Here is a 26,752-nt window from a genome sequence, read left to right on the forward strand (position 1 = left end):
GTGTTACAGACATAGATAGCAGATATTTGTATGCATGACCAAGTATAGAATAAGCGCCACTTAACATGTTATATCTGAATAATATATTATAGCAACAAATAGAGCAATTTTTGCAAGCAATGCAGTAAGAGGATAAAATCACATCTTTATTAGTTTCTACTTGAATATCAGTAGAATGTTCATTTTCGGTTAATTTTATAAAAGTTTCATTGACATTTTCCTTTAAAATATTCCATGATGATTTAAAATGTTGCAATTCTGAAATGATATTGTGTTGAGTAGCTACTGGATTAAACTGTATTAAAATACTGCTTAATTTTTGAAATGCATTTTCAGGAATATTTAGTAATGGTCCTGTAAATTTTGGTCTAATGTGCTTTGAACTTGCTGTAAGATGACAGTCGAACTTTCCCCGGTTGCTCTCTCTCCCACCTTCCCTGATCTAGATCGAGGATGTGTAAATTTGGTCTGGAAATGTGACAATTAAATCGTCTTACACTCGTTCCTGTTTACGAAATAAATCATCGATTTATTAGCTTTAGCTTGACAACCAGTTTCCCAATTAAAAAATTGTTAAAGTTGAAAAGTATGCGTATATTTTTTAGTTTAAGTTGTAGTAAAGCAGATATTTGTTGGCGTTTAGATTTAAATTGCTCAATAAAAATATTGCAGAAAGGAAACATTTTTTGTAGGTATTTATATGATAAATGAGAAGAAATGTTACTTTGGAAAATACATTAAAATTTATGTTTTAATTAAATATTTTTAATTAATTTTGGATACAATAAAGAACAATCAAGATTAAAGTGAAAGCAAGAACTACATATATAATAATAATAATTGCATTCTGCATTGTAATTTTTTATTTAACATTTATACCAATAATTTAAAACCTCCCATTAAAGAGGGGGTGAGGTCCCAGCCTCACACTACAAAATAGATTATTTTTAATTAAATCGTTTGGAATATAGAGAAATTATTATTGAATAACATTTTTTTACTTGCCTAAAATAAAGGAAATAATATAAGTGACCATTAAATTTGTTATGACTACAATCATTGCTTTGGTGGCTAGGTACAAAACTAATAACTTGCATTTATATAGTTTAGCATTAAGATTGATAGGAGTGGTGAACAGTTTTTAGCAATGTAAACAAATGACCAATTTTCTCTGTTTAGAAGGTAGTTTTGATTATTTTTCTCCTAGGATGCTTTCTGTTTGGGCCGAATCGGTCTAATGTAGTGTTTGACTCAGATCGGCAGAACTAATTTAACTTTGGATACAGGTAGGGCCAGGTAAAACAATACAGGCCTACACATATACCTATATTACATCTAAAAATTGAAATTTACCTTACTTAACAAAAAAAAATATATGAATTTTTTAAAAATTAAACTTAACCAAACGGTACATTATGTACAGTACATACAGGTAACCCCCGTATAACACGGCACTTCTATAGCACGGATTCGCTCTAACACGGTTCGAGAATTGGTACCATCCCCCGTATAACATGGTACTTTTATAGCACGGATTCACTCTGACACGGTTCGAGAATTGGGTAAAACCCTCGTACAACAGGAAATGTAATAAATTTTTACATACTTAACTAATAATAGTTCACGAAAATTATTATTTTCGTGAACTATTAGTACTTAAGTATGTAAATTTTCTCTTCTCGCCTTCTGTCGATACAGGTGGTCCTTCTCGAAACTTGTTTCAATGTTGCCAGATCGCGACGCTTCTGCTTCTGATGTTGCCGAATGTTTTTCCCTTATTCCATACTTGCTTTATTCTTCATAAGTGCTTAGCACCATATAAGGAAATTTATAAAGACCTTTTAACTAGAAGCAAGCAATCTAAAATTACATACATTTTGCAAAAGGTAAAGCATGGATCTGAAGATAATGCAGAAAAATGCTCAGAGGATAAGGATAACTTGCCAAAAAGAAAACGCTCTCGGTTAATTAATAGTGTTTTCAGTGATGACGAAGAAAACATTGTTTAATTTATATTAATATGTATCACTTAAAAAATTTTAATGAAGATATTTATCTTAATTATTAAAATATACTAGCATGATTTTTAATTTTTGGAACCTAACCCTCTTTTTCGTATTAGTTCTTTGTTTCGTATAACACGGATTCGCATAACACGGCAATTTTTTGGAACGTAACTACCGTGTTATACGGGGGTTACCTGTATTTAGAAAAAAACAGCCCAAATTGTATACGGCCCATGTGGAATTTTCCACATGGCCAGTCCGCCCCTGTATCTGAAAGATATTTGTTTGATAAATGAATAACAGAATTGAACAAAATCAAATATTTTTTTGTAATATACCAAACAGAATCAAAGCTTTGGAATGATGACCTGAAGATGAGAATCAGTCAAGAACATTAATAAGGAATTTTCATGTAAGGAGTTTACTTTCTTGCAGCTTAGTAGTTTATAGAGATTCCCAAAATGTACATGTTCTGTAAACCCTTGAAGGGTAGCCAAAATTGTCATCTATAGCTATTATTATACAAAATAAAAATTATATAATTGATTAAACTATCTCTGGCTTAAGTATTTAATCATTAAGTAATAACTTATAGGCTACCTGTATAGCTTCATCCTTAAGGCAATATCATATTTTTAGACACATTAAGAATCAGCAATTTAACCTTTATTAAAATATACATCATAGAAAAATTTTATAAATTATCATATGACATTTTATACATATTCTTTTGTATTTTACTTATAAACAATTTTCCCAACATATATTTTTCTTGTTATAAATCTTCAGGATATAGATTCTTCTTAAATAATTTAGAAATGATAAACTTAAATGTTATTTCAGAAGTTTTAATTAAATATTTAAAACAACAGTGTTTTCAGTTTGATCAACTAGTTTCAAACTAGTTCATTTCTTTGACAACTGTAGATGATTGAGTGCATCTGCAAACATAAATTTAAATTTAAACACTTCTTTCAAAATAAACATTATTGTTATTATTAATTATATTATATTTCAGTTATTTTTTTAAATATAAGAAAATTTTTACCTAAAAATCTTTTTATTACAGTAAATCCTTTGACCAATGACTCAAAAATGCAACATATGTGCACACACACACAAACATACACAAATGAAAAGTGAAGAAATCCTTTGTTTCTGACTGTAAGAAAAGAAATCAATTTATATTTTATAAGATGTAAATAAAACTGAATTATATTTATAGAGAACAAAATATAATTTTACAATATTTAATAACATCTAAAGGAATCTCTATATATAAAATATATCAGTTTTATTTACATCTTATAAAATATAAATTGATTTGTAATTCATTAATGTCTGTGTAAATTTTAATAATTAATAAACAAAGTAAAAACACTTAAAAATAAGTGATAAAATAAATATTTGATATTTAAATTTACCAAATAAGTGTCCCAAAGACAAATTGTACCCACCACAATGGACGTTTTCTCATTAAAAAATTATTCATCTGTCGAAATTAAAATGGTAAATATTCTACAGAATGTCAATGAAGATATTTACAAAGTGGAGCTGATAAAAATAATCAAGTATTTGATGAAATTGCCAAAAATAAAGTAAAAATATAACAAAAGAATTAATGAATATTATTTGAAATAAATATTAAAAATATATATTTTTTTAATTTAAATTGACAAAACAAGCTATTTAAATATTTAATAATACAAAATTTTTGAAATAACTACTTAATTATTCTATAAAAGGAAAAAATGTAACTCAATACAGATTCTACATGTATATGTTGTTAAATTTTGTAATTAATTTATATATACATAATGGAGAAAAAAAATAAACTTAAGTATTGGCACAAATTTTATTACACAATACACAGATATTCTTACACCACACTACTTTCGAAATATTGTAGCTGTACACTTCTGCCAGTATCTGTAACACCTGTCAAAGCATTTCTAAAAGCTACTTTTTATGACATCTTTAAGGATCTTGTTGCTACAATGCTTTTTTCTATGCTACTGATTAAAATCTACTACTCTTCGACTTTATCATCCTTTCCCCAAAATGAAAGCAGTCTTTGAGAGCAAGATCAAAGGACAAAAAAGTTGAAAAAGCATTGTTGTGCTCCTTCTCGGTTATATATTTAATAATTAACCAGAAATGACCAATGCAAACTAAATATTTTCATATTCAGTTTCCATTGGTGATGAAAGCTCTCAAAAACATCACAAAAATAGCTTTCAGAACTGCTTTGACAAGGGGTGCAAAATTTGTAGTAGTAGAAGTTTGTAGGGCAAAAGATACTTACTTTGAAAGTAGTTTTCTATAAATATCTGTCTTATTAATGCAATAAAAGTTATTTTAATCATCTGAGATATTAAACATCAAGAAAATAAAGTCATATTTTTATTTATTTTGTTATGACATTCATTATCTTGAAATGTTATTGAAAAATATATCTGTTATTAAATACAATTCCTCAAAGAACAAATTTATCAAATGGATTATATTTATAATAATTATGCAATAATTATTATGCTAGGTAAAGTTACATTGCAGAATCACAAATATTGCTTTAACTATTTAAAATAAAAGATGTTTGTCATAACAGCTTCAAAAACAATATTTTTATACTTTAATGAAAATCCCATTTAATTTCTATATTCAACTTCCATTTATTAATTATTTGACAATTATAATTCTTGAAGTTGTAGCTTTGTCTTATTGGTTTCAGCTGGTTTCATATTGGTTATTTTTGAAACAAAATTATTTGTGCTGCATCAACCAGAATTTATAACACTGTCTTGATATGCATATAAATTAAAACTACAAGCACATTAAAATCACAGTAAGCACAGGCAAATTATATTTTTTTCTCAGAAAATTTAGATTTACTGATTTAGATTTTGTCAGATAAAGTTACAAAAATGTAATCAATAACAATTCAAACTATTTAATCAAAAAATGATTCATATACTGTATTCTGAACATTGTAATAAATATTTTCTTAAAAATATAAATGAGCCAAAGACTAATAGAACTTGTGAAATATATTTTTTATAAATTGGATTATTAAATATCACTGAAAAATTGGAATCTTAAAGTTTTAGCATTTTATAGTTTTTTCATGTTAATTAAAGGAATGCAATTTGATAAGGAATAAGACTTATGCTGTTTGAACTTCCTAATTTTATGATTGAAAAGTTAAACTAACAATTAAATATTAAAAACAACACATTTATATTTATTTATAATCATTTATATCCAGCAATAAGAGGAATAAAAACATCCAGAAGGACCCATATCTGGAAGTGAATGGTTTCTGTGAAAAATGTACTTTGATGGATATAAAGTGATCCTTTTCACAGATCATTAAACTTTGTAGAAGATAATGAGCTATGTATGGGGATGGACAAAAGATGTGGTGTACCAAGAGATGGTACATTCCTGTAGTCATTTGGATGTTGAGCATAAACTTTTTCACATATTTTCCCTTTTGTTATTCTACTTGAAATGAATAATAAAGTATATATTCTAGTATAACTACTTTCTTTATATAAAAGCATTAAAGTATATTAAAATAAAAGACTGATAATTTTAACTGTTTTTGTTACATTTCATTTTTAATGCATATAGTATTTCAAAAAAATATTTTTTATGAATGAAAAATTCATTTTTGCAGCATTGTCTAATTTATATGAAGAACAGGGTAAACCAGAAGATCCTTTAATGTAATGTTTCTAAAAACTTTTTCATTTATAATATCAAAGTCAGATGATAAATATATATTGGTTAACATTAACATGCTAAATAATAGTAAATACAAATAACCAGATTGTATAATATAAATAAAATGATCCCAAACTATAAAAAGTTTCCTTTTTGATATTTAAGTTTAAATTTAAAGTGTAAAAACTAATACATAAAAATAAAATATATTTAGCATGTCTATTATAAATGTATATTATTTTATTTATTATTAATTAATTAATTATTATTTATTATTATTCAAAAATGCATAAAGACATTATTTTATAATGTTTTTATGCATTTTTCAACTCAAGTTTGTATTTGCAAGTATTAAAGATTTATTAAATAAATTATATTTCAGTAAAAAACATTATTGAACCTAATTATGTTTCTATTGGATTTATATTAACAGTTATTTTTTTGCCATAGATATATTAAACAGCAGTTGGGAATTAATGATTCTAATAATATGGAATCACTAAAACAGCAGCTTATTCAAGCAAAACAGAAATTGGAAGAATTAAAAAAAGAAAACAGTGATCTTCTTGTAAAAGTATGTGTAGATATTGAATAATTTAATTTTCTGTAGACTACTAAACTCATAACACTGCTTACAAATGTAAAAAGAAGTTTCAATTACTTTTATCAACTTGAACATATTATTATTTTATTAAATTACTGTATTATTAATTTCTTTAGTTTTTTTAATACATTAAACAGTATGAAAATAAAATAGATGAAAATAAAGTGGAAGGTTAAATTGAATGATCCAGCAAGAGTTTTTAATTTATTATTTATTTATTTATTTATTTAAAAAGAATTTCATTTCAATTTCAAAACCTCTTAGAGAACCTTCTTAAATAAATCTTCAGTAACTTGTCACATTTAGAATGAGTAATGTTTTCAATCCTCCATCTGGATCTTCATCAGGTCAACCGTTCTAGAATCAGAATGCTTGGAACATCATCACTAATTCTGTTCATTTATCAAATGTTTATCCAGCTTTAAATCTGATGCGTGACATAGTTATCATGAGATATGGTACTAATTTTCCAGATTATTTCAGATGGATCTAATCAGAATTTATCTAAAGGTGAGATTTATTTAAGGTTTTCTAAGATGTTTTGAATTATATTTCCACTCCAGTCTGAGGAATTGTGAGTAGAACATGTAATTGATCAGACAGGTCATTGTTGTTGATTGTTGCTTTAATTTTGCTATTTGTGTATGTTGACTCAAAGATACTATACTTAAATTTATTTAAATTGTAATCATTTAGAGAATAAAGTTGGGTATACTGAACAGGAAGACTTGTGTGTGACTTTTAGAATACTAGAAATGAAGTTTTGACAGTATTTTCAGGAAGATGAGTCAAACATTACTCATTTTAAAACATAATTAAAACCTTTTAAACATGTTTAAATATTTTCGATTCATTAAAAACGGTAGCATAACTGTTTAACCATATATAGAAAATGTGTAGGGTTATTTGAGGCACAAGACCAAAGTTTTAAATTCTTTATGTCTATTGAAAAAGATAATTTACTTAAAAAAAAAAGCCAGCTTAAAAATTTTTATAAATCAAAACTTCTTATACAATTTATATCGCTCAACAATAGAAAATAACTGAACTGTGTGAATAAAAACAAAAGAGTTTCCTGAATTGTCTACGCAAGTAGAAAAACCTAAACATTATAATGAGCACGACCGGAAAAAGTTTATTTTTAATGATTCACAATGTGAAAATATTCATTAAAAATACGAATTTAAGAAATATGAAATAACTACATTTATAATCATTGCTAAGTGACCAGCTATTTTCGGACAATCTCTTTGAAAGCGACATTCCTCTTAATGAATTTAATTATTAATATAAAGTTACAAAAATGTAATCAATAACAATTCAAACTATTTAATCAAAAAATGATTCATATACTGTATTCTGAACATTGTAATAAATATTTTCTTAAAAATATAAATGAGCCAAAGACTAATAGAACTTGTGAAATATATTTTTTATAAATTGGATTATTAAATATCACTGAAAAATTGGAATCTTAAAGTTTTAGCATTTTATAGTTTTTTCATGTTAATTAAAGGAATGCAATTTGATAAGGAATAAGACTTATGCTGTTTGAACTTCCTAATTTTATGATTGAAAAGTTAAACTAACAATTAAATATTAAAAACAACACATTTATATTTATTTATAATCATTTATATCCAGCAATAAGAGGAATAAAAACATCCAGAAGGACCCATATCTGGAAGTGAATGGTTTCTGTGAAAAATGTACTTTGATGGATATAAAGTGATCCTTTTCACAGATCATTAAACTTTGTAGAAGATAATGAGCTATGTATGGGGATGGACAAAAGATGTGGTGTACCAAGAGATGGTACATTCCTGTAGTCATTTGGATGTTGAGCATAAACTTTTTCACATATTTTCCCTTTTGTTATTCTACTTGAAATGAATAATAAAGTATATATTCTAGTATAACTACTTTCTTTATATAAAAGCATTAAAGTATATTAAAATAAAAGACTGATAATTTTAACTGTTTTTGTTACATTTCATTTTTAATGCATATAGTATTTCAAAAAAATATTTTTTATGAATGAAAAATTCATTTTTGCAGCATTGTCTAATTTATATGAAGAACAGGGTAAACCAGAAGATCCTTTAATGTAATGTTTCTAAAAACTTTTTCATTTATAATATCAAAGTCAGATGATAAATATATATTGGTTAACATTAACATGCTAAATAATAGTAAATACAAATAACCAGATTGTATAATATAAATAAAATGATCCCAAACTATAAAAAGTTTCCTTTTTGATATTTAAGTTTAAATTTAAAGTGTAAAAACTAATACATAAAAATAAAATATATTTAGCATGTCTATTATAAATGTATATTATTTTATTTATTATTAATTAATTAATTATTATTTATTATTATTCAAAAATGCATAAAGACATTATTTTATAATGTTTTTATGCATTTTTCAACTCAAGTTTGTATTTGCAAGTATTAAAGATTTATTAAATAAATTATATTTCAGTAAAAAACATTATTGAACCTAATTATGTTTCTATTGGATTTATATTAACAGTTATTTTTTTGCCATAGATATATTAAACAGCAGTTGGGAATTAATGATTCTAATAATATGGAATCACTAAAACAGCAGCTTATTCAAGCAAAACAGAAATTGGAAGAATTAAAAAAAGAAAACAGTGATCTTCTTGTAAAAGTATGTGTAGATATTGAATAATTTAATTTTCTGTAGACTACTAAACTCATAACACTGCTTACAAATGTAAAAAGAAGTTTCAATTACTTTTATCAACTTGAACATATTATTATTTTATTAAATTACTGTATTATTAATTTCTTTAGTTTTTTTAATACATTAAACAGTATGAAAATAAAATAGATGAAAATAAAGTGGAAGGTTAAATTGAATGATCCAGCAAGAGTTTTTAATTTATTATTTATTTATTTATTTATTTAAAAAGAATTTCATTTCAATTTCAAAACCTCTTAGAGAACCTTCTTAAATAAATCTTCAGTAACTTGTCACATTTAGAATGAGTAATGTTTTCAATCCTCCATCTGGATCTTCATCAGGTCAACCGTTCTAGAATCAGAATGCTTGGAACATCATCACTAATTCTGTTCATTTATCAAATGTTTATCCAGCTTTAAATCTGATGCGTGACATAGTTATCATGAGATATGGTACTAATTTTCCAGATTATTTCAGATGGATCTAATCAGAATTTATCTAAAGGTGAGATTTATTTAAGGTTTTCTAAGATGTTTTGAATTATATTTCCACTCCAGTCTGAGGAATTGTGAGTAGAACATGTAATTGATCAGACAGGTCATTGTTGTTGATTGTTGCTTTAATTTTGCTATTTGTGTATGTTGACTCAAAGATACTATACTTAAATTTATTTAAATTGTAATCNCACAACAATACAAAGTTTAGGCTAATTGATCAACATTTCCAATTTCAGTAAGTTGACATCATTCAGCCAATCAGTGCGTATTGCAATCTGGATATTTAGTCACACATTTTACCAAATATGTAGGTTTTTAATTGTTTAAAAATGATTGCTTTAACTAAAATTAATGCTGTCAGTCTTAAACAGGATATTCTGTGTACTCTCTACAAGCAAGAGAATAATCAGTTTCATATATTGCTAATTTCACTTGATAGTGATAAATATTTTAAAGGGATTTCTTATTTTATTAGTAAGTTATTTTATATACTCAACTATTTACTTATACCAAATTCAAATCCACGTTTATATGAACACGTTTGTTTACACAATATTTATTGTCTTTTATCTTTAATCACTAACAAATTTTGTCTACAAAAATGTTGATGTCTGAGTCTTTCATCACTTATTTGAAATACGTAATTACATTGCCTTACATTCTCTCGTATCTGTTTACTAAAATTGAATTTGAAATAAAATAATCCATTTTCCAATTGTTTACATGCTTTTTTTTTCTGAGGAATTCCAAGTAAATTATTGATGGGTAATGTTAAACGAATTTCTTCTTATAAAGAAAAATAGGGACAAAGCTCTAAATGGTGCCCCTTTTTGCCTACCAGATAGATTAAAGATCTGTGTATCTGCCAGAATATTTTGTGTTATGCTAATTTTAGGTTCTTTTTAAACCGCAATCTCGCTTAAAAATTTGTGATGTTTGAATTGTTTTATATCACAAATTTTTTAATTTATAAATCTTTAGTTTAAAATATCATCAAGGTGTAAAAAATTTATTAAATGTTATATTTTAGACCAAAAAGTAATGATATTATGAAAAATCTAATTAATTTGCTATATTTATTACTTAGATATATGTATGTATTTTGTTTCCTTTAAAAACACTTGTTTGTTTAAACGTAAATAACTTAAATGAGATTTGTTAACATTGTTACTTTTTGTTTCCTATTTTGTAGATAAATCAACAAAATTGAATAAAATTTGGAACATTACAGTCAGCTCTGAACAGCAAATAATGTGTACAAAAACATATAAAATTAAAAGAAATTTACTTTTATTAACAAATAATTATTAAAAAATTAAAAGTTTAATATGAATACTTTTCACATCGTGGAATTCTTATGAAAGTTATTGCTATTTTGTTGCTTTAAAGCAAACTTTAAATGAAATACATAATTTTACATTAGTTAAATACCTGAACAATCAACGATTAAAGTAATATTTATAATTTATACATAGAATAGCAATGAACAGCAAATAATGTGTACAAAAACATATAAAATTAAAAGAAATTTACTTTTATTAACAAACAATTATTAAAAAATTAAAAGTTTAATATGAATACTTTTCACATCGTGGAATTCTTATGAAAGTTATTGCTATTTTGTTGCTTTAAAGCAAACTTTAAATGAAATACATAATTTTACATTAGTTAAATACCTGAACAATCAACGATTAAAGTAATATTTATAATTTATACATAGTTTAATGTTAAATCATCATACATTACTGATTATACATTACAGTATGAATACTGTAATGTATAATCAGTAATGTATGATTTAAAACTAGGTTTTAAATCATCATACATTGAATGCATACATTCTTTACAAAGAAAAGTCTGGAAGCCGGATGACCCACCAACGCTTGCAAAATCTTTGATGATTTAAAACTGAGTCTCTATTTTTACTGAATGACATCAGTAATGCACATTATAGTTCCATTGCTTAATTTAGAGCTTGTGACGTCAAAGAGATGAATTATGCTATTAGATTTACAACAATTACTTATTTAAATTATTCATAACATTACACAATCTTCACTATGCAAACAAATACAAAAATTTACACAGGAAGAATAAAATATTAAAAATTCAAATACAAATCATAGGACATCATAAATTGCTTGGCAGGTTGCAATACTTTCCAAAATTAATTCTGATCATGCATATCATTATCTTGAAGTGATTCTACATCTTTTTGTATAAATGTAACAGTGAGAAAGTAACATTGGAGATTTTTTTATAGCTTGATCCCATTTTAAATATCACATAACATAACATATTTAAATGCTGATAATATTGAGGGAAATAACTAGCAAATCCCATAAAAATCTAAGGAAGATACTCTCTCTATTTTATCTGAAATTTTTTCATCTATTTCTGTTATTTTTGATATATCTGAGTCTGATTGAACTTGGTTAGATGGGTTTTCTTCTAAAGCTTCTGAAACATAAAATTTCTTGCTTAGCAGAAATTAGGACCAAAACTGTAAGAGAAAATATCATTTTGTACATTTTGCAACAATCATGCATATAAAACTATAACAAAATTATATTACAGTAGAGCATCAATTATTTGACCCCCGATTAACCGTCACATCGGTTAACCGACCGTTCTAGTCGGCAAATTTCAAATGTCCGCTAGTGATGTGGCGCTACAATATTTGGCTATGTCTTGGCTACTTTAATATTATTTTTGTTAAATTTTTGCATGTTTTAGCTGGCAACACTGGCTCGACCATGAAAGGGAAGCCAGAATTTAAACTAGACTTAATTTTCCAATTATGAGCAGTTGTTTGTTTTGTGAGCAATAAAATAATTTAAAAATAATTTTTAATGATACAATAGCAGCGATTATTATTTAAAAAAAAAAAATTTGTTAGGCTTAACATCGATGAAAATTCAACGCGAAGTAGGTTAATAGCGATATACTAATATACTAATTACATGGGATATACTAATATAATAATATACTATACTAATAACGTATTTTTTTCATTCTTTTCGGTTATTTGATTTTTTCAGTTATCTGACCAACCCGAGTCCCCAATTGGGTCGGATAATTGATTCTCTACTATAATTATATCAATATTTCATGTACCTTTCATGTTAGCACTGATGTTTGATGAGACAATCCACGTGCAATCCTTTTCCGCATCTTGTGCATACTCTAGTCGATGTCCTTTTTTGATTTGGTGTGCTGCACACGACACAGTGGAATTGATGCCTACCAGGCAATTTTCGGAGTCCTGGTGGTCCTCTGGGATCTGGGGGTGTGTGGCATATAGGCACGCTCTCCTCCTTTGATTCTTTTTTCAGGCTTTCAATTACCTCTTGGATGAAGCGTTGGTGGGTCATCCGACTTCCAGACTTTTCTTTGTAAAGAATATATGCATTCAACATCATCCTGGCCATGATATTGAAAGCCACTTTTCTCCAACATTTCCTGGTCCGCCTTTCATCCAAATACGTGTATAGCATCATATCGTGAGTATCGACCCCCCCCATGAACTTGTTATATGATAAAACTATTTGTGGTTTTAATTTCTCCACTCCGTGTCTCTTAACAATTTTGGTGTCGCGAGCCCCTTCGTGGCTGGATAAAAGACGTACCGGTTGTGGATTATTCTCGTGTTCCCTGAACCCACACGCCAATATGGGGCCAGACCTGAAATACTTGATCTGGCCTACTGCGAATCTTTCGTTGAAGCCAAGAGGTAATTGTTTTCTGAGTGCTCGCACTGTCCCAGTGCAGTAAGTTCCGCGGGAATATAGGCCACGAACAAGGGGTACAGACGTGAAATAATTGTCAATAAACACGTGATAACCTTTGTTATCATAGTTACCAAGTTTCACTAATTGCCGAACAACAGTATATCCCAAACCAAACTTTGAGATATTGTGCTTCTCTGCCTGGGACTTGGCCCCTTTGTAAGTGAAGAAGCCCAGGCAATAGTGCGAAACAGAGTCGCACAGCATCCAAAGTTTGATTCCCCACTTGTGATGTTTTTTCTCGGGAAGATACTGAATGTTCGGATTATGGCACTTGGTTCCTACTAGTGATTCATCGACGCATATTTCACGATGTGGGGTATAGTGATGTCTGAACACCTTGTTCGCGTGATCCTCCAAAGGTTGGTATCTTGCAGAGGGACTATAACCTAATTCCTTTGGGCCAGGCAACTTACTATTATCTACGAGATGGAAGAATCGAAGCAAGTGATAAAAGCGGTTCCTACTACAAATTTCCGCGTACCACTTAGATACGTACGGAGGAAGATTGGACCAGTAATCCGCTAGTTTAGGTCGTCTGTCAATTCCCATTGCAAAAATAATAGCCAAAAACCCCTTTATATCTTTAACAGTGACTGGTTTCCAGATCTTCAGATATTTGGGAACATTTCCCCCATAGCCATTTATGACTTGCTTGGCATACCTATTAGTTTCTGTCACCATAAGAGAAAGCAAAGTAAAAGTGAAAAAAAGGTGAAAATACTCTACAGGATGAGAATCAGGAGGAGGCATATGTTTGGGGCCAGATAGTTCATTGAAAGGGAAAGTAGCAGGTAGAGATTGTTCTGGTGGCAGAACTTCAACGTACACCTCATCTTCCAACTCGTCATCAGAAAGCTGAAAGGAGGAGGGTCCAATATATGCCATGGACGGTGCGGCAGACGTGGACGGTGCGGCAGACATGGACGGTGCGGCAGAGGTGGACGGTGCAGCGAACGTGAACGGTGCGGCAGAGGTGGACGGTGCGGCGAATGCGGACGGTGCGGCAGAGGTGGACGGTGCAGCGAACGTGAACGGTGCGGCGAATGCGGACGGTGCGGCAGAGGTGGACGGTGCGGCGAATGTGGACGGTGCGGCAGACATGGACGGTGCAGCAGAGGTGGACGGTGCAGCGAACGTGAACGGTGCGACAGAGGTGGACGGTGCGGCAGATGTCAAGGTTGCAGGCTCCTCCTCTTCATCATAGTCCGAGTAGAGATCCCTGTACTCTGGAAACTCAACGCTACTTTGACTGTCATTGTCAGAAGATTCAATATCTGAGTCTGACAACTCGTCAAAGTAGGTTGAGACTTCCATTTCTTTGATTTTTTTACTTGAAGACATTTTAAAATCTAATTTGAAATAAAAGATACATGTTACAATTGAGAATAAGAGTAAAAAAAAAATTAAATAAAAACTCAACACATTATTAATTCCAGCAATTATTTAATAAGATGATAACATTTGACTGTTTTAAACAGCCATCATCAGTTAAACAATTTCAAATTAAAAGAATGCTAAAAATAGAATACAAGCTTTTAGAAACTCAAATTCCAACGTAAAGCGCAGTCGCATAGTAGAAACATACAAAAATTGCACATACGATTCATATAGGAATAAAACTAAAAAATAAACATAATCGAATTTTTGCCACAATAATAAACCATGCCCATTACCAGATTACTATTATGTGTTATGGTAAAATGATTTCCATGCATTGGATAAACCATCCGCATCTCTATGGTTAAGCGGATCCTGCTTATAAAGTTCATCCTCCATAAGAATAAGTTCATGTAATAAGGCATAATAACATCGTCTAGAAGTCCTGATAGCTTTGTTGAGTCAAAGATATTTCAGCCTTGGCAATAAAGATTCACAGCCTACAAGGAGACGTATCTGATAAATGGAATTTGGGAAAACACCATTTAGGTGGCATTGTGAAAGGAATTCAAACTTTCCTCTTGCTTTGTAAAGCTTAGTAACAATTCTTCTATAAATCTTGGCCGGTGTAACCATTAAAAATGTAAGTTTTATTGCTTAATGCTTAAGTTTAATGCTGAGTTTCTAAAAGCTTGTATTCTTTCTATTTTTAGCATTCTTTTAATTTGAAAAAATTAAGAAAATTAAAATAATAATACTGTAGTAATATAAAAAATAAGAGTAGAATATTAAATATAAACAAGTCTATATTATTTATATAATATCGTAGAAAATGAAATTGCATATTTTATCATAACAATTTAACTATTAAATTGTTAATATAAATTGTTTCAATATTGTTTACTGCATTTGGTTATCAATTTATATATGTAATATTTATAAATAGAAATTTATAATACACATATACAAAATATGATAATAATTATTACATGTACTGTAATATATGGACTTTATTTTGAAAATGGTATAAGTTTGTTTATTTTACTTTTCTTTCAAAATATTTAAAGGTTGCATTCTAGTCGATTTAAAAATACAAATAAAGTCTATTAAATTTGGCAATGTTTCTATGATTTTAGAAATATATAAGTTGATTACATAAATGGTCTGGCTTTTTTGAAAAAAGGCAGTCAAGTATTATAAATTTTATGCCAGAAATGGATCAGGAAATAATGAATAGAGATCAGAGGGTATTGAATCTGCCAATGCAGGCTTTAGAAATAGTAAATATCATAAACAAATTAAAAGAAACCACTGCTACTGGACCTGATTCATTTCTAGTCAGTTTATTAAAACGACTACCATCTGAAACAGCTGATATATTAGCACTCAACTTTAAATTATATGTTTAGAAATAGCACACATATCCTGGATCATGGTGCTCATCATATTTCCACATGATATTTAAATAAAAAGCAATGGCTCAAATCCTAGCAATTATAGACCTATTGCTATACTATCATCATTAAGAAAGATTTTTACAACAATCCTTGCAAAAAGATTTAATTGGACAGAAGTAAATTTTTTGATTCATGACATTAATAAACAATTTGATAAAGAAGACAGAATATTGATAGAAAATCAGGTAATAGACTCAATCCAATATGCAGACAATATTGTACTAATCTCGAGCACTAAAATTGGTCTCCAGAAGAAAATTAATTTAATGAAGAAGTACTGTTTACAACTCGGATTAAAAATTAATCCAAATAAAACTTTTATTCAGGTATTCCAAAGAATTTGCCTATGTAAGGGATGATCAAAGATTAGAGGTCAATTAGGCATTTCTACCTTGTCTGAAAGCAAATCAATCAAGAATTTTTATAAGCTATTTTGAATGAGTCTTACCATGATAATTAGGCTATACAATTTTTTCAATAAATATATTAAAATGTCTGAGCAGGTTAACAATAATATAGAAAATGAGTTATAAAATTGATTGTTAAAAATTGTAAATTAGGAATAATATATATTGTTACAATTAATCAACCATTGTTCTAACTATTGTACTTCCTTGTAATGGGTTATTCCTATAATACATTAATGAAGATCATTAATATAATATTAATTTCAATGAAATTTATGTAAATATATTTATTGCATTAAGAATCATGCTAACATTGTATGAAATTCATAAATTCATCAAACATATAATTTAATATAGTATTGAAAATAAAAAAAATACTTATTAAAATTAAAAGTTACTTAAAAAATAATTTATTAATTACTATTAGAATTTCATTTAAAACTTTTATTTCAAAATAATTATTTTAAGCAAATATATATTTTAAAAGATTACTCAAATATTTTAAGAATTAAATAATATATTACTTTATGGTTAAATGCAAATCATTCAATTACTAAAAATTACAAGAGAAAATCATAGCAGATAAGTTTTAATCATATTCAATATATTTCTTCTTAAAAAAACAAGTATCATAAATTTTAACTTATTAAATATACTCTTGTTATTTGAGTTTTAGTTGAAAAATATAAAAATAAAAAACTGCATTGTATAATAAATATAGATATAATAATTATAAAATAATAAATTTTAAAATATTTGAACAATTTATGATTCGTATTTATAATTTTCAGTTCTTACTGTGAAATTAATTTATAAATGAGATTTGAAGCTGATTATGATAAGTTTTCAGTATGCAATTTGACTTGTATGGAATGAACTTTTTAAATTCTTAGGCTATTTATAATGTTTAGACTTGCTATATTTGTAAGTAAATGTTTTGATTTACAATTGAACATATTTTTACTTTTTTTAAATAGAGAGAACAATGCTTTTTTTCTATCTGAGAAAAGCTAAAAGAATTGCTTGTACATTACTCAAAGTGTTAATATTTTGAAAGTGAATAAATGATGACAACTTCTGAAGCAGAATATTGTTTATTCTTATTATTATCAAAAAAATTGCTCTGTTCATTTAAATTAGTATATTTTAGCAAAAAATACTCAAAGTGTGTAATTAATGACTCATCATCTTTTTTTATAATTTGAAAAATATAATTGAAATTAAAAAGTATTTAATCAGTTTAAGACAGATTATAATAATCAGGTAAATTTTTATTTTCTAAGTTTTTGATGATATTTTATTTAGGTTTAGCTCCAATCTGAAATGAACAACGAAAATGAATTAATTATAAATAGCAGTACAGCAGGAGAAGACTGAATTAGGTTATGCACTTATACAAAAACTGTTACTAGCCTACACTATTTATAAAAATTAATATTAAATTTCATATCATCATTCTGTTTCATTATCATTAGCAATTGTAAAATTCTTAATTTGTTTTTCCTATATACTAATGGTGTAAAACAGGGGTGTCCAGCCCGCGGGCCGCATGCGGCCCATGTAAACATGTAAACAAAACTGACAAATGTTTTAATTTTTTTATTATTTATTTATTTCAACGGCGTAAACTCAAAAAGACGTTTCACAAAGCCGTAAACCTTCATTTATATTTTATTTTTGAGCGGAAAGGAAATATTTTCAAATATTTAGAGATGTGTGAATGAGGAAGGATTAATAAATAAAGCTGGAGTTATGACTCAAAGGATTATAGACCCAAATTTGGGAAAAAGAGGAAAAGGTGAGAAAGGACAAAAGATAAAAAGTAGTGACTTTTTATCTTTTGTTAATATAGATCTGTTATGCAAATATGACCCTTAATTTTCCAACCTTTCTTACATCTTTATCTTTTGTCCTTTTTCTCCTTTCCCCTCATTTGGGCCTATAATCCTTTGAATCACAACTCCAGCTTTATTTAGTATTTCTTCCAACGCTGCAAGATTTGGCTACATTTGCGCCAAATGTGGCTACTTTTTTTGTTTGACGTAAAAAATACTCGAAAAAAATAAATGAATTTGTATATATTCTTAGTAAAAATTGAAAGTGTCTATAAAAGTAATTTTTAAAAATATTCTTTTTCGTGATAAAGTTTTAATATTTATTATTATAATCTACACATGTTAATCCTTAAATATACTTGTATATTGGGCCACAAGTATATATTATATAAACTTGTGGCCCAAATCTCCTTGACTTCTTCCAATGCGGCCCAGAGAAACAAAAAGGTTGGACACCCCTGGTGTAAAAATTGTAAGTACTGAAAATACTGGCAGTCAATTACAATGTGTTTTTGAAATTTGCTTGCTGAGCATATGTTGGATTACTTTAGACCAAACTTTTTCAGCTTTAAGTGTTATAGGTAAATATATGTTGTATTTTTTTCTTACAAAAAGAAATTATCTTTTATAAGTTATATTTTATCTCAATAAGAAAATCTAGTCAACTACCTGGATTATATAAAAAAGTTCTGCTCTATTCATTCAAGCTACATATTCTGTTCACACCTTCTTTTTTGTTAAGGTAGGAAAATCATTCATTTTAAATACAGTATATCAAAATACCAAAATCTTGAATATAATATCAATAGTAACTTTTTTTATTGGCAGGCTTCTGCTTTCATATTTATTTCTAAAACATTATGAAGGAAGTGCTAAAAAGTTCAATTGGGTATAATAATATTTACATTGAATATAAAGGTAAGTTTTGATTTACTTCTCTCTATAAATTTATTTATTTATTTATTTAATACAATTGGAAATATCAGAAGACAATTATAAATATTATGGAAAATATAGATACAAATTAAATATAAGCTGTATTTCAAACTGTGATTGTTTGTATATAATTTAGGATCATTTATTTCCACTGTTTTACAATGGATAACAAATGTCATTGTAAATGAACCATACAATTAAAATTTAATTAAAATTGTATATTTGTTTTTTTAATTAAAATATTTAGTTTGACAATTCCAAAAACTCTTACTCCAGGCAATACTTCCCATATATTTACTAAAGTCATTATAATACTACAAAATAACACAATAAAAACATGTCTTTTGTTTGAAAGTTGTTTAGGAATCTGTTGCTGAACTTTTTAAAAAGTCCTTCAGCCTGAATAACTTTTGATTGAGAGTTGAATTAAATTACAATTTTTTTTGTGGTTTTAGGCCCTTTACCAATCAGAGAGCACAAAAAGGCCAAAGAATGTTATAAAGACAAGGGTGTCTGTGTTGGTTAGTAGATGGAGTCCCAAGATGGGCTCATAAGAAAAGCTAGTCCTTTGTGAAGGCTCATAATATTATGTATATGTTATGTTTCAAATTTTATTCTGCATATTGTGTTATTTTAACTTACCAGTGTTTTTTTGATAAAATAAGAGGAAAATAAATTCATAGAAAAGTTGCAGTTTGCATTGCATAACCAACCAGACCTAACCAATTTTTCTGGGTCACTCAAAACTGCTGAAGAAAAGAAAGCAGCAGTGAGCAATCCATAAAAATTTCCAGCAAATATAGAATAAGAATTTTTATAGGATAAAAGTACTACACCCCATAGGGGTAGAAAATCAGTAGCCTTCCAGGAGGACTTTAGAGGGAGTTGGCTCGCATTTGGGAGAAAAGGTGGAGGAAACCCAAAAAACTCCACCTGACCAGCTAGGGAAAGACCAAAAACTTAGTTGAGATACCCAACTAAGTACAGAATGCTTAATAAAGACATAGGGCAACAAACAACCAATCTCTTCCGAACAGTATTTACTTATTTATTTCTTGAATAAAAATTATGAAGTTTTAAAATATATTTGGACTTGAATGTTTTGAGTAACCTAGAATTTAATACTGCTATAACATTTTCTAGTTTGTAAATAAAATTTAAAATAAAATAGCATCTTGNTATAAGTTATATTTTATCTCAATAAGAAAATCTAGTCAACTACCTGGATTATATAAAAAAGTTCTGCTCTATTCATTCAAGCTACATATTCTGTTCACACCTTCTTTTTTGTTAAGGTAGGAAAATCATTCATTTTAAATACAGTATATCAAAATACCAAAATCTTGAATATAATATCAATAGTAACTTTTTTTATTGGCAGGCTTCTGCTTTCATATTTATTTCTAAAACATTATGAAGGAAGTGCTAAAAAGTTCAATTGGGTATATTATTATCTTCATCGAATTTGGAGGTAAGTTTTGTTATACTTCTTTCTATAAATATTATGGAATATATTAGAATATAAATCTAATAAGTTTTATATCAAACTGTGATCTTGTATATATAATTTAGGATCATTCATTGCCACTGTTGTGCAAATGTTATTGTAAATAAATCATACAATTAAAATTTTTAATTAAGATATTAAGTTGGATAATTCCAGATTAACTCCTATGTACATGATGCTCTTAGGATTGTACACGACAATTTGGCTGCGTATGGGTAATGGTCCTTTGTGGCCAAAAGAAGCTGATAATGGTAAATGTAAAAACTACTGGTGGCGAAATTTGCTATATATTCAAAATTTGGAAAGTGTATCAGAAATGGTAAATGTATAACAGTTTAGTGTGAAATTGATTTTTATTAAAATTTATTAAAACTGAAGAAATTTTATTATTTATAGTGCATGGCGTGGACGTGGTATTTGGCAAATGACATGCAGTTCTACATCATTAGTCCAATATTCTTGATCCTTTTATGGAAGTAAGATTTCAACATTAAATTAAACTTTAAAATAAATTGTGTTAATTTATGTTTGCATTTAATTCGTTTAGATTTCCTGTTATCGGTTTCGTAGTGATGTATGTCGCGTTGGGCATTTCTTCAATTACTACGGGAATTCTAGCTACGAACGACAATATAATTTCAATTTATTCGTGGATGGATGCAACTGGATCAGATGCACCAAATATGAAAACAGTGTAAGCTTATTTCATATTTAATGTCAATTTTTTATTACAAAAACACACCGGCATTTTAATTTGCTAATTTAGATCNGGGAAAGACCAAAAACTTAGTTGAGATACCCAACTAAGTACAGAATGCTTAATAAAGACATAGGGCAACAAACAACCAATCTCTTCCGAACAGTATTTACTTATTTATTTCTTGAATAAAAATTATGAAGTTTTAAAATATATTTGGACTTGAATGTTTTGAGTAACCTAAAATTTAATACTGCTATAACATTTTCTAGTTTGTAAATAAAATTTAAAATAAAATATCATCTTGGTTTTAAAAACTTTATAGAACTATAAACATCAGAATTTATAACTATTTTCCTTTACAAATATAGAAAAAAAAACAATTAGTTTATGAATAAATAGTGTTAACCATTTAGATATAATTTGAAAATAATATTTTTGAATTTCAATTAATTTAAAAATGTATAACTAAATGTGTTTCATAAAGTTATTAAATTATAAATTTTCTTACTTACAATGTTATTTATCTTCATTTTTATTATAAGAATTTTGTAAATAACTTTCAACATTAAGTAAAACTTGAAAAAATTCAAAATTTTATTTAATTTGAAAAGTTTTTCTATTCTTATCATTGTAATGAACTTATAATTTACAAAAAATGTTAATAATAATTTCTTTGAAATGAAATTTTAAGTAACCCTTTATTGCCTGACAGGACTTTCTGGTTCCACTATCTTTGAAATTTTTTTATTTCATTGTGTATGCATTATAGCTTACTGGGACTTACATTTTTTATTGTACAAAGTGTTGTTTTTCTCTTATAGGGGGTAGTAACTTTCAAACTGTTTCTGTTTTAGTTTTGTTGAAAACATTTCATATAATGTAGAGAAATTCTGTGGTTTGAATTGTAGAAGCTGATATTGCTTTCTTTGTTGCCTAATTCTACTTATTTCAAAGCTACTTGTCTTTGTATTTTTTTATATATATTCTAGATATGTGTAATTTGATTTTGATGTATTATGTTTTTAGAATTAATAGTATGTAAGCTGTAAGAGATTAAAATATGTTTGGGATTTATAAGTCCCATTAGGCTTGAGAGAAATTTATTTTGTAAATGTTAGCAATTTGTATTTGGTATAGCGTGCTTTATAGATTTATGAATTCATTTAATGTTTTAATAGTTAACATGGATAGAAGACTTATATATATGAATAAATAGATAATCTTTTATCAAAAGAATTTCCATCTGATATCAATACATATAAAAACCACATTCAAGATACACATTACATAAAGTTTAACTGTTGAATTATATAAGCTTTTTCAATGTTTATTACAAGCTAAGTATGAAGATCAATTTCTACATTGCAAAAAACAAAAAGAATTATTTATGAAACTGTCATTTGAAAGAATTGAACTAATTGATTTAGTATCTGTCAGTGTTCCATGTATCTGTGGAACAATGCCATATTTTCTTTTGAAAAATTTTTTAAATATAATTTCAAATATTTTTTAAAATAATTATTGTCATGCAAGAATATCAGCATTGAAAGATATGTCTGGAAGAAAAAGGAAATTACAAATTTACAATAAATCTGTAAATTAATTACTTTAAATATTTTACCTACACANTAAAATAATTGATTTATATATTTTTAGTCATTAAATAGTTGAATATGTATGAAAAACAAGAAATAATTATCAGTGTTTTGAAAAGAAAAATTAAATGTATAATTTTATAAAAGAATTTTATTTGAAAATGTTAAATTAATTACGAACGATTATTTATTCTGACATCTAGACAATGTCAGGTTGCAAATTTTTACTTATTTAATTTAAAATACAGTATATATACTCTGCCTGAAATTAGTAGTGGCTTGCCCCTGTACATCATACTTTTCCTTTAACAATAGAGTCGTGCCTGTCATCAATTAACTGCTTTCGGGGGAAGTTTTAAATTAAAAACACGTGACTTCCGGTTTTCATCGGAAGTTCTTATTTAAAATTTTATTAATATTTATTAAAAGACACTCTAACAGTTTCCTGTATGATATTTAAAGAATGAATAACAACCTTTTTAGATACCTACTCAGATTCTTAATGTTTAAATTTAACAAAAACGTTCACTTTGTAGATCTCAGCACAAAATTTTTACTAAGGTTTTGTTATATATCGGGTGGGCAAGCAAGAGTAGGTTTTGCAAAATGCATGGGAGCGCAGTTCTGTACTTTTTTATTCTGTACCGCGATTTTATTATATAATATAAAAATAATATAAAACAAATATTCATTTTTTTAAATAAACATATTTTCACAAAACTGTGGAAATAAAATTGTTAAAATAATAATAAAAAGTAGAAATTAACACTTTCAGCAAGAGCGGCATGTAACTCAAAAAGAGCCGCATTTGTCCATGTCTGTTATATATTTTTTAGAAATGCATTGTTTATCTGAAAACGACTTCTTGCCATTGTTTGCTGTGTAGTGACATAATTCAGAACTAATATGTAAACTAATGATTTTACAAATCTAATTATCTAATTACAGTCGCTATTCGAAAATAATCGTATAATCTAGTGAGAATTATTTTGCTGAATACAACTCCAATTTTTAATAAGTACAATTGGGTAAATATTTCTTTATGAATAAATGTAAATGTTCAGTTTTAAATTAAAAGCTTATACATAAACACAACATATATATTAGTTAATAAAACGATTCAATCGATTATATACTCTCACGAATCAAAAATTTAATCTAGAGTCTCGCATGTATATACAGTCATACCCCGACTTACGCGAACCCGGAGTTACGCGATTTTCAAATCTCGTCGATTCGTTTTTTGTTTCAGCGCCACGCAACTCTTGATTATTCACTCCCCCCACACTATTGTTCAGCTTAATGTTCGGACGTGTGGCGCGGAATCGACGCATAGCTACAATTTATTTTGTGTAATTTATTTCTGTTTGTTATATCTACGGAGACTCGAGAGACTCTATGTGGTGATTTCTTGTAACCGTGAACGAACCAAAAGGCGAGATAAGATTAACGAGAACATTTATTAGCTTACATACATCCGACTTGGATTTTACACAAAAGGCATCTGCAATCGTGAACAATTGACGAAAAAAGTATACATTTATCAGATAATAAACAAAGACTCATTTTGTAAACAATTTACCTTTTGTATATACAACTGACAAGATTACCTTTCAAATTATAAACAGACTCGATCCCAAGCGGTCTTTTGATCGTCGGACATACAAAAGAAATGAACAGATGGCGCCTAACTTAAGCGCGGTTTACAATAACGAATATGATTAATCTTAACACTCTACTATGTCATCCAAACGAAGTAGAACTGATTCTTCTGCATCAAACAAGAAAAGAAAAACTTTATCTTTGGAATGTAAAGTTAACATTATTAAAGACTTCGATACAAAAATGAAAATTTGTGAATTGGCAAAGAAGTTTGATCTACCGGAATCGACGGTCAGAACAATTATAAAAGGTAAAGAAAAAATTCTCGAAGCTGTAAAAAATGCTCAATCTTTAAATTCAAGCATCATTCGTAAACGTCACAGTATTATCGCTGAGATGGAAACAGTGTTAAAATTATGGTGTGATAAACAGGTAAATGTGAAAAATATATATTGATAATCAGGTAAATGTGAAAAATTATATTATTATACAATATGTGTTATCTAAGATTTTATTAAACATTTTTTTTCTAAATTATTGTTTTTTTAGTCTCCGGTCCGAATTAAAAATAATTTGTATGTATTTATATGCAAAATTATATCCCGACTTACGCGGTTATCGCTCGGTCCCACCTATCGCGTAAGTCCGGGGTATGACTGTATACTTAATATTTTAATATACAACATAAAGAAAAAACTAGCAAGAAAAATAAACACGGGGTTGACTAAAGAAAACAATATATATGCTTACTTTTTATCTAAATGACAAACTTCAAACGGCACACTCGATAGCACAAGGCACAAAAAACAAACCAAAATTCAAAAACTGAAAAACTTTGCAAAGGCAAATGGACTTCTACTATTTCAACCAGCAGCTTTATAGGAAACTACCCTGGCGGAATGTCTGTACAACTGCTGACCTCGATAACTGACTGATATTCGAACTTTTGTTTGATTGTCGCAGGGGCGGACTGGCCATGTGGAAAATTCCACATGGGCCGTTTTTTCTAAATGTGTACATAATGTACCGTTTGGTTAAGTTTAATTTTAAAAAATTCATATATTTTTTTTGTTAATTAAGGTGTATAATATGTGTAGGCCTGTATCATTTTACCCGGCCCTACCCGTATCCGAAGTTAAATTAGTTCTGCCGATCTGAGTCAAACACTACATTAGCCCAAACAGAAATCATCCTAGGAGAAAAATAATCAAAACTACCTTCTAAACAGAGAAAATTGGTCATTTGTTTACATTGCTAGAAACTATTCACAACTTCTATGAATCTTAATGCTAAACTATAAAAATGCGAGTTATTAGTTTTGTACCTAGCCACCAAAGCGATGATTGTAGTCATAACAAATTTAATTGCCACTTATATTATTTCCTTTATTTTAGGCAAGTAAAAAATGTTATTCAATAATAATTTCTCTATATTCCAAACGATTTAATTAAAAATAATCTATTTTGTAGTGTGAGGCCGGGACCTCATTCCCTTTCCAATAGGAAACTGGTTGTCAGCTAATAAAAAGGTAATAAATCGATGATTTATTTCGTAAACAAGAACGAGTGTAAGACGATTTAATTATCGTATTCCCGGACCAAATTCACACGTCTTCGATCTAGATCAGGGAAAGTGGGAGAGAGAGCAACCGGGAAAAGTTCGACTGCCATCTTACAGCGAGTTCAAAGCACATTAGACCAAAATTTACTGCACCGTCGCTAAATATTCCTGAAAACGCATTTCAAAAATTAAGCAGTATTTTAATACAGTTTAATCCAGTAGCTACTCAACACAATATTATTTCAGAATTGCAACATTTTAAATCGTCATGGAATATTTTAAAGAAAAATGTCAATGAAACTTTTATAAAATTAAACGAAAATGAACATTCTACCGATGATCAAGTAGAAACTAATAAAGATGCGATTTTATCCTCTTACTGCATTGCTTGCAAAAATTGCTCTATTTGTTGTTATAATATATTATTCAGATATAAC

At 27.9% G+C, this 26,752-nt stretch overlaps 3 protein-coding genes and 1 long non-coding RNA gene across 4 annotated transcripts in view; 3 read left to right on the forward strand and 1 right to left on the reverse strand.

Annotated features, from left to right (window-relative positions):
- Positions 1-7,063, forward strand: part of LOC111613183 (c-Myc-binding protein-like) — a 10,451-nt gene extending 3,388 nt beyond the window's left edge. Inside the window, exons 3-4 of the mRNA XM_023354531.1 lie at positions 5,686-5,734; positions 6,183-7,063. Of these exons, the coding sequence (XP_023210299.1) occupies positions 5,686-5,734; positions 6,183-6,327 (194 nt within the window). The 3' untranslated portion in view covers positions 6,328-7,063. The remainder of the gene's footprint in view (positions 1-5,685; positions 5,735-6,182) is intronic.
- A 5,610-nt stretch (positions 7,064-12,673) lies between these two features.
- On the reverse strand, positions 12,674-14,653 carry LOC111613179 (piggyBac transposable element-derived protein 4-like). Its single transcript, XM_023354528.1, has one exon. The coding sequence runs from the start codon at positions 14,651-14,653 to the stop codon at positions 12,674-12,676; it is 1,980 nt and encodes a 659-aa protein (XP_023210296.1).
- Positions 14,654-18,794: 4,141 nt separating this feature from the next.
- On the forward strand, positions 18,795-20,492 carry LOC111613182. Its single transcript, XR_002754729.1, has 3 exons — positions 18,795-19,157; positions 19,244-19,333; positions 19,807-20,492. It is a non-coding gene; the product is annotated as an uncharacterized LOC111613182 (long non-coding RNA).
- A 70-nt stretch (positions 20,493-20,562) lies between these two features.
- On the forward strand, positions 20,563-21,597 carry LOC111613181 (nose resistant to fluoxetine protein 6-like). Its single transcript, XM_023354530.1, has 5 exons — positions 20,563-20,646; positions 20,733-20,822; positions 21,015-21,177; positions 21,255-21,334; positions 21,406-21,597. The coding sequence occupies exons 3-5, from the start codon at positions 21,025-21,027 to the stop codon at positions 21,554-21,556; spliced, it is 384 nt and encodes a 127-aa protein (XP_023210298.1). The 5' UTR covers positions 20,563-20,646; positions 20,733-20,822; positions 21,015-21,024; the 3' UTR covers positions 21,557-21,597.
- Positions 21,598-26,752: the final 5,155 nt, after the last annotated feature.

Source organism: Centruroides sculpturatus, unplaced genomic scaffold (assembly GCF_000671375.1).
Source record: "Centruroides sculpturatus isolate CEXI.00-Female unplaced genomic scaffold, Cexi_2.0 scaffold1857, whole genome shotgun sequence".
Taxonomy (NCBI): Eukaryota; Metazoa; Arthropoda; class Arachnida; order Scorpiones; family Buthidae; genus Centruroides; species Centruroides sculpturatus.

Excerpts from the sequence above, each read along its gene's own strand:
- LOC111613179 (XM_023354528.1), bottom strand. The coding sequence starts at position 14,653 with ATGGAAGTCTCAACCTACTTTGACGAGTTGTCAGACTCAGATATTGAA.
- LOC111613181 (XM_023354530.1), top strand. The coding sequence starts at position 21,025 with ATGTACATGATGCTCTTAGGATTGTACACGACAATTTGGCTGCGTATG. Across the intron at positions 21,178-21,254 it reads TGGAAAGTGTATCAGAAATG|TGCATGGCGTGGACGTGGTA; the intron begins GTAAATGTATAA and ends TATTATTTATAG. Across the intron at positions 21,335-21,405 it reads TTCTTGATCCTTTTATGGAA|ATTTCCTGTTATCGGTTTCG; the intron begins GTAAGATTTCAA and ends TAATTCGTTTAG.